This window comes from Physeter macrocephalus, chromosome 1, assembly GCF_002837175.3.
Source record: "Physeter macrocephalus isolate SW-GA chromosome 1, ASM283717v5, whole genome shotgun sequence".
In the NCBI taxonomy this organism is placed as follows: domain Eukaryota; kingdom Metazoa; phylum Chordata; class Mammalia; order Artiodactyla; family Physeteridae; genus Physeter; species Physeter macrocephalus.
This window is the reverse complement of record NC_041214.2, coordinates 85,964,316-85,973,171: the sequence shown is the minus strand read 5'-3', so window position 1 is coordinate 85,973,171 and position 8,856 is coordinate 85,964,316. Positions and strand designations below refer to the sequence as shown.

The following is an 8,856-nucleotide window of genomic DNA, read 5'->3' as shown; positions in this document are numbered from 1 at the left end:
CGGCATGTGGGACCCTCCCAGACCGGGGCGCGAACCCGGCTCCCCTGCATCGGCAGGCGGACGCGCAACCACTGCGCCACCAGGGAAGCCCCGAGCCCAGTTTTACATTTGAAAGGTAATGCGTTACACATTCATTTTGTTTTTACAAGAGAGTTTTTATGTGTTCTAATTTGCCATGTGTCCATAGGCAGGAGTTTTAATTATTGTTTAGTATGTAGTATTTTCTATACTGTTAATGTCTGGTCTAGTTATTCAGAATCTAAGGTAATACTGTATTTTAGTCATGTATAATAATTTTCATGGAAGAAAATGTTTTTGAATGTCAAAATCTATAGTGAAAATTAATACATGCATAAATGCAAACATTTTATTTCTACTTTTTAAAATAATAAAACCTGAAAAGGCCTGTTAGACTATTGTCTTCAGTCTTGGGATTTATGAACCTAATTCAGTGCATTTTCTATATAGTTTTCTTTTGCCAGAAGAAAAGGTTTGCAATGAGATGTTGGTAAAGTCTCAGTTTGTTGCTTGTATGGCTACTTGTCATTCACTTACAAAAATTGAAGGAGTGCTTTCTGGCGATCCACTTGATTTGAAGATGTTTGAAGCCATCGGATGGGTAAGTTCAGTGTTTTAAAGTACAATTAATTAACTTTAGGAAAATAGTAAAAATTAACTTGCAGAAGAATTGTTTCTTCACGTTGTTTTGACAATGGTCTATCTTATACCATAAAATGAACTATGTAATTTCTTTGTTTAATTATTATTATTTTTAAAATTTATTTATTTTGGCTGCATTGGGTCTTCGTTGCTGCACGCGGGCTTTCTCCAGTTGTGGCGAGCGGGGGCCACTCTTCATTGCGGTGTGCGGGCTTCTCATCGTGGCGGCTTCTCTTGTTGCAGAGCACAGGGTCCAGGCGTGAGGGCTTCAGTAGTTGTGGCTCGTGGGCTTCAGAGCGCAGGCTTAGTAGTTGTGGCTCACGGGCTTAGTTGCTCCGTGGCATGTGGGATCTTGCCGGACCAGGGATAGAACCCCGTGTCCCCTGCATTGGCAGGCAGATTCCCATCCACTGCGCCACCAGGGAAGCCCTGTAATTTCTAAAGATACATCACCGGAGAGATATTTATAATTGTCTAAAAAGTCTGTTTTAGTTAAATTGACTCATTCAAATGACCTTTAATAGAGGATGACCTGCTCAGGGCCCTGCTTTATGTTTACAAGAGAAAGCAGGTATCAGTATCTTGAGGCAGTAGGTCTAAATCAGTAAGAAGATCTCAGTGACACAGTTCGTTGGCCATAGGGCAGAAGTATAGAGTGGGCATGTGTCTTCAGTGTTCATTTGTCCCCATCCATGTACTACTTCCTGTGTCCTTACTCTCACACGTGCACACACACACACGCGCAGAGGTTTCTGTCTGTTCACTTCTTTCTGTTTGTTTTGTCCTTGATTATTTTAATTTCTGAGTGCTCGCCTGTGTTCTCTGGTTTGTTTTCTCTGTTTTTCTTTTATAGATGTAATAATAGTTTGTTCTTAAAGTTCCTTTCTTGCTTCTGAATTTTTAATTTTCTCTGGGTCAGGTTTTCTTCCCCCGCTTCCTATATTAATCTTCTCCTTTATGCTTTTAGAAAAAATTGAGGTGTCATTGACATCTCCTTCATGCTTTTGGTTTTCATTATGCATCTTGATGGTACTTTTATATTTAAGAATGAAGGTCTGATTTGATAGTTCTGGGTAGCTGCAACAAGGTTTTCATCCTTGTTCATATGTATGTTGGTCTGTTTGCCTGAGAAGTGTCTTCCCTGAATGGGAAGGCTGACTGGCGGAGCCTGTTGTGTACTGAGGGTGGGGCCCCTTCAGCAGGCATTCTTCAGTTTCAGGGGAGCAGAGTAGTCTTTAGGTTGCTTTCCCCACCCACTCCCCCAGTGCTTGCACGCGCAGTACTCTGGAATGCTGCCCCTCATATTAGCAGCCCTTCCTCCTCTCAGGTAAGTAGTTCGTATCTGTAGAGCATGACTCCTGGGTTTTTTTGGGTTTTTTTTTTTTGTTTCTTTTTGCTTTGCTCAGCTATTCTGGCTGATAAGAAATGTTCCCACCTCTCCTTTATGTCCTTTTGTGTTTATTCTGGGCTACTATTTCCTTCATTGCTATATCCATCAATATGTTTCAGTTCTCCTTGCTTTGCTTTCTGTTTACTTTTACAGGTTTATTTCTTTTTTTGTGTTTTGTTAGTATTTTGAAAGGGAGGGAGATGAATGAAGAAGTACTCTGCCATTTTCTGAAAGCCCACAATAAATACTCATTAAATTTAATTCCTTAAAGGAGACCCACTTCATTTATAAGGAGTAAAACAAAGTACAGCTGATTCATCTCTGATATACTCTAAAGCTGTTCTCCAACTGAATAGATTTTCAGTAGATTTTTTGTTCTGTATGTGAATCTTTTAAAAAGTGGGCTAAATAAGTAAGTTTGTATAATAGCATGCTTTTTTGACTCTGAGATGCTTTGATGCTTGATCTTACCAGAGTATCTATGGAATGTTTTTACATTACTGGGCACTAGATTAATACCATGTAAGATGCACCCCAATTTAAGAGGTTTTAAAATGTTTCTTAAGAACTGTGTAAAATTGGCTAATTGGACACAGCTCTCTTCCCTTTCATTTTCCCATTGATGATTCCTTCACTTATAGAGCCAAATTAGTTTATTGTTTGTCATGTGTGTGTATTTAATACAAGTTTTTGATTGAATTTTTCACCAGAAATATTTTAAAATTAAATTTCAAGGAGTTAGGATAGTAGTACTTTAATTAGACATATTCAAGCTGGGAAACTAAATTCACATCTTTGTTCCTCAGAGTGCTCTTGACCCAGTGGTTCTGCTAACCGTATCTGAGCTCCACATATTTTTGAATCCTCTTCTGTTAGCAGAAAGGAATCCCTGGATGATAGACTGACAATTTTTGGAACTGCAAGGACCTTCTGTATCTTGCAGAGGTAGTCTTTAAACCCAACTGGTTGTAGGAGCAAAATTAGAGAAGTTTTTCTCTATTTCTTTACTAACCTCTGCCTCCCCTCTCCCATGGGTTGCTAGGACTTTAACTAACTAGCTTTGTTTATATTTTGTTTTACTTTTTTTCTTTTTTAACTTAACTGAAGATAGCCGTAATGTTTCATTTTAAAATGGAACCAGTGAATTGAATTTATGAATTTCATGAATCAATACTTTGAATATTTTCCTTTCAGATTCTGGAAGAAGCAACTGAAGAGGAAACAGCACTTCATAATCGAATTATGCCCACTGTGGTTCGTCCTCCAAAACAGCTGCTTCCTGAATCTACACCTGCAGGAAACCAAGAAATGGTACAGAATTGTTTTAAGCTAGATAATACTGTTGGTGCTCACATTTTGTCCTCATTTTAAAATATTGCTGGAAGATGAAGTCACATGTACTTTTTCTAACTCTAATAGAGATATGAATATGTTTACTGCATTTATCAGAAACTACACCTGGTGTGTTGCAGGCCTTCTGTGTAAAACATTGAGATTCAATTCTCAGTACTATTACTTTTTTTCCTATTCACTGAGTGGCTTAGTGCCTTGTGATTTAGATGCATGGTGGTTAAGACTTTTAAATTACATCTGTATTCCTGGGACTTAATACAAAGAATATGTGAAAGGCTTTAATTTTAGGTTAATTTTTAAATATGTTCCTATTAGTTTATGTTAGAACTTAATATTTTAATATTTCTAGGATAGCAGAATGTTTTAAAATACTCAAGAATATACTTTTTTAAGAAATGGGAGGTGGTAAAGAAGCAATCTTAAAACCTTACTTTGAAATATTCAGAATTCCTTACTGTTTTCCAAATAATGTTTTGTGGATGTGTAGTTAAAATTTGTTTAGCTTGAGTGTGTTAATGGACTTAATTTATGCTATTACTTTATTCTTTTTGTCTTGTTTTATTTTTAGGAGCTGTTTGAACTTCCAGTAAGTGAAGAATGTTTACTTGTTACCTAAGTATATCTTTAAAAAAATTTTTTTTAAATTGAGGTATAGTAGATATACTTGTATATCTGTTTTAATTCTTAAAAAATAATAAATGGTTTGTGCATCTTTTGAAATTACATAGGCTATTTATGAGATAGGAATTGTTCGCCAGTTCCCATTTTCTTCTGCTTTGCAACGTATGAGTGTGGTTGCGAGGGTGCTAGGGGACAGGAAGATGGATGCCTACGTGAAAGGGGCACCGGAGGTCATTGCCGGTCTTTGTAAACCTGAAACAGGTAAGGAAGCAGCTAGGCTTTGAGTGAGATTCTGGTATTTGTGTAAGCTTATAGTCACAATTCTAATAATGACCTTTATTTTCTCCTTCTTAAAAGTTCCTGTTGATTTTGAAAAAGTTTTAGAAAATTACACCAAACAGGGCTTCCGTGTGATTGCCCTTGCACACAGAAAATTGGAGTCAAAACTGACGTGGCATAAAGTGCAGAATATTAGCAGGTAAGGTTGATGAATAGTTTTTCTACAGTTTTTCCAATAAGGCATCATTTATGTTTATAAAAGTTTTATACAGTAATTTATATTCAATTACTATTTATTTATTAAATATTTATTGGATATATGCAAATATGTAACAGTTCAATGTTTGTTTTAGGCAGTTGAGATAACAGTACAACTCTCTGGAGCTACTTTTATTTTATTTTTTTAAAGCTACCTTGCCGGGCTTCCCTGGTGGCGCAGTGGTTGAGAGTCCGCCTGCTGATGCAGGGGACACGGGTTTGTGCCCCAGTCTGGGAGGATCCCACATGCCGCAGAGCGGCTGGGCCCGTGAGCCATGGCCACTGAGCCTGCGCGTCCACAGCCTGTGCTCCGCAACGGGAGAGGCCACAACAGTGAGAGGCCCGCGTACTGCAAAGAAAAAAAAAAAAAAGCTACCTTACCTTTTAAAAATTTATTTATTTATTTATTTATTTATTGGCTGTGTTGGGTCTTCGTTGCTGTGCGCGGGCTTTATCTAGTTGTGGCGAACGGGGGCTACTCTTCGGATATACTTGTATATCTGTTTTAATTCTTAAAAAATAATAAATGGTTTGTGCATCTTTTGAAATTACATAGGCTATTTATGAGATAGGAATTGTTCGCCAGTTCCCATTTTCTTCTGCTTTGCAACGTATGAGTGTGGTTGCGAGGGTGCTAGGGGACAGGAAGATGGATGCCTACGTGAAAGGGGCACCGGAGGTCATTGCCGGTCTTTGTAAACCTGAAACAGGTAAGGAAGCAGCTAGGCTTTGAGTGAGATTCTGGTATTTGTGTAAGCTTATAGTCACAATTCTAATAATGACCTTTATTTTCTCCTTCTTAAAAGTTCCTGTTGATTTTGAAAAAGTTTTAGAAAATTACACCAAACAGGGCTTCCGTGTGATTGCCCTTGCACACAGAAAATTGGAGTCAAAACTGACGTGGCATAAAGTGCAGAATATTAGCAGGTAAGGTTGATGAATAGTTTTTCTACAGTTTTTCCAATAAGGCATCATTTATGTTTATAAAAGTTTTATACAGTAATTTATATTCAATTACTATTTATTTATTAAATATTTATTGGATATATGCAAATATGTAACAGTTCAATGTTTGTTTTAGGCAGTTGAGATAACAGTACAACTCTCTGGAGCTACTTTTATTTTATTTTTTTAAAGCTACCTTGCCGGGCTTCCCTGGTGGCGCAGTGGTTGAGAGTCCGCCTGCTGATGCAGGGGACACGGGTTTGTGCCCCAGTCTGGGAGGATCCCACATGCCGCAGAGCGGCTGGGCCCGTGAGCCATGGCCACTGAGCCTGCGCGTCCACAGCCTGTGCTCCGCAACGGGAGAGGCCACAACAGTGAGAGGCCCGCGTACTGCAAAGAAAAAAAAAAAAAAAGCTACCTTACCTTTTAAAAATTTATTTATTTATTTATTTATTTATTGGCTGTGTTGGGTCTTCGTTGCTGTGCGCGGGCTTTCTCTAGTTGTGGCGAACGGGGGCTACTCTTCGTTGTGGTGTGCGGGCTTCTCATCGTGGTGGCTTCTCTTGTTGGGGAGCACAGGCTCTAGGCACACGGGCTCAGTAGTGGTGGCTTGCGGGCTCTAGAGCGCAGGCTCAGTAGTTGTGCGAACAGGGTTTGTTACTCCGCGGCATGTGGGATCTTCCCAGACCAGAGTTCGAACCCGTGTCCCCTGCGTTGGCAGGTGGGTTCTTAACCACTGAGCTACCAGGGAAGTCCCTCTGGAACTACTTTTAGTTTATTTGTTAGATATTTATTGAGTGCCTACTATGTGTCAGGCATGTTTTAGGAACATAATTATGTTTTTGGTAAACATAATTCTGCAGAAGTTTATTTTCCCCAGTGATCTACAGTTATTCCTTGGTATTTGTAGGGGATTGGCTCCAGGACCTGCCTCACAGATTCAACTGTGGATCTTGTAGTACTGTAGTATTTATTGAAAAAAATCTGTGTGTAAGTGGACCCACACAGTTCAAACTTGTGTTGTTTAAGGGTCACCTGTACTTGCTTTTGCCCAGTAGCTGAAACCAAGTATCATAAGTCACAATAACCACACACCCCCCACCCTCACCCGCAAAGGTCAGATGGCCATTACCAGTGTCACGTTTATGTCCAGTTATAGCTATTGGTTTCACGTTCAAGGATTGTCACTTTTACTGTAACTGATACAGACTGACCTTTTGAAGGTAACACTTTTGTTTAGGAGTATTTCATGGGGTACCTAGCATTTTGTAAGCAGAAAGAAATATTTATTGGCTATCCTGCTAATTCTGCCTATCAAATAGACTTTTTTTCTCACATCCCTGCCCCGCTGCCATTGTCTCTAATTCAGGAACTCAGCTCTTTAGTCCAGTCTTTCCTATATCTGATCTGTGTACCACACTATGTCTACAGAGAGCTCTTTAACATTCAAATCTAATACTAGTCTTCTACCTGGAATTCTTATAAATAGCTCCCCATCATCTACTGGCGGAGTTCACAAGCAAGAATATGAATCAGGAAATAAACAACAGCATACATACTTAGTTTTAAAAAAAAGTAAATGATTCAAACAAATAATTATCAGAAGAAGACATGCAAATGGCCACTGAACACATGAAAGTGATAAGACACTTCAGTTCTTGGGGAACTACAGAATTAAACCACAGCAAGACATGACTTCTTTCTTAAGGTTTACAGAATTGAAAAGATTGATGATATCAAGTGTTAGATAAGGCTTGAGAAAATTTTAACAACATACTGCTACTGCACTATTGTAAATTTGTAAAGAACATGCATAGTACCTATCAAAATCTAAACTTGCTTATACAATTTAACCCAGCAAGTGCAGTTCTAGGAATCCAGGCTAGAGAAATATTTCTATGTGAGCATAAGGTTCAAATTTAAATAGTATAAATAACATGATATGATAGTGGTTAAATCCTGAAGTATTAATACTTCTGTTATTCTAAGCAAAAAAAAAAAAAAAAAGACAGCGGCAACCAAATGATCTGATGCATATGTGTGATTGGGAGCCACACATGTAAAATATTATATACCCTAATTCCTAGGAAGGGAACATTAAGGTTGTCTTTCTCTACGGCTTTGCCTTTTACCACCTCTCCTCCCCCACCTTAAAGACTGAGAATTGAGTTGCCTATGGTTCTTGAGCCTGTCTTTCAGGCATCCTTCTGTGTCTTGGACAGGCTGTTCCGTCTGCGCAGAATACCCTACCCTCCCTATTAACCCTTCTCTCTCTTTACTCCCCTTCCTCATCTTTCAACCAAGATCTTCTCTGTTTCCATTCTACCTGTAGGAACAGGTTTTGGCATTTCTCTTACAGCTTGAACCTGTATATCTTGAATTGAATATTGTACTATTCATTAACTAGATGGCAAGATTTCCATGACCTGTATCATTCCTAGGAGAGTTAGGAAACCAGCTGCAGCCAGAAACTAGAACCTGACAGGGAAATGGTTACAGAGCTTTGACCCAGTAGTTTCACATTGGTACAGCTTTGTGCTTTGAAATGCATTTTCAGGTTTCAAGGCTTATTTCTCCTGTTACCACCAGCAGTATAATTCGTATTAAGTTTTCTAACTATTCTTTAATATCTTTACCACCCGTTGTATAATTACATAATTTCAAAGATGTTAAGATTTTGTCGCTGTTTACTTAAGCACCCTTATTTTGCATTTTGTGTAGAAAAACCACTTGGTTATTGCAAGTCTGAAATTTTGGTCCCTATCTTCAAACCCCATTTTCACCATTGAAAAGAATATTTCTGTAATATAATTTTGATAGCTTTAGATTTTTTAAGAATGCAGCTGTCACTGAACAGACTTCATCTCCATTGTAGTGCTGAAGCACATATTATTTTTGTGTGATCCCTTTGCTTGCATGTCTGTTTCCCCACAAAAGGGTCTTGAGAGTAGAGATCGTGCCTTTTCATCTTTGACCTCCCAGTGACGAGTGTACTACTTGGTGCACAGTAGATAATCAACTATTTGAAGAAATAGCATCTTGATAACTATTGAATATTAATATTCTAAAAGACCCATCTGGATCCTGAGTAGATCTCATTGTTGGACTGCTAATAGTTTTTGTATCACACTTCCAGCATCAAGAATTTGATCAAGAGTTTTATAAAATTCCTCCAAGACTTAATAATGAATCCAGTATAACTATTGAATGTGCCTGTGTACAGTTTTTCCTTTTCTCTTAACGTTTAAATTAGAGTATGTTCGATGGGGAACGGTAAAAAATAGATATATTTTATGGTCATTCATTTTGTAGGTAGGATACAAGATGAATATTCCTTAGTACTAGAAGTA

General features: G+C 38.3%; 1 protein-coding gene across 1 annotated transcript in view; it reads left to right on the top strand.

The window, feature by feature from the left end:
- ATP13A3 (ATPase 13A3) overlaps positions 1-8,856 on the top strand; it is an 80,038-nt gene that overhangs the window by 40,171 nt on the left and 31,011 nt on the right. Inside the window, exons 16-20 of the mRNA XM_055084601.1 lie at positions 469-619; positions 3,245-3,361; positions 3,972-3,989; positions 4,132-4,285; positions 4,382-4,502. Of these exons, the coding sequence (XP_054940576.1) occupies positions 469-619; positions 3,245-3,361; positions 3,972-3,989; positions 4,132-4,285; positions 4,382-4,502 (561 nt within the window). The remainder of the gene's footprint in view (positions 1-468; positions 620-3,244; positions 3,362-3,971; positions 3,990-4,131; positions 4,286-4,381; positions 4,503-8,856) is intronic.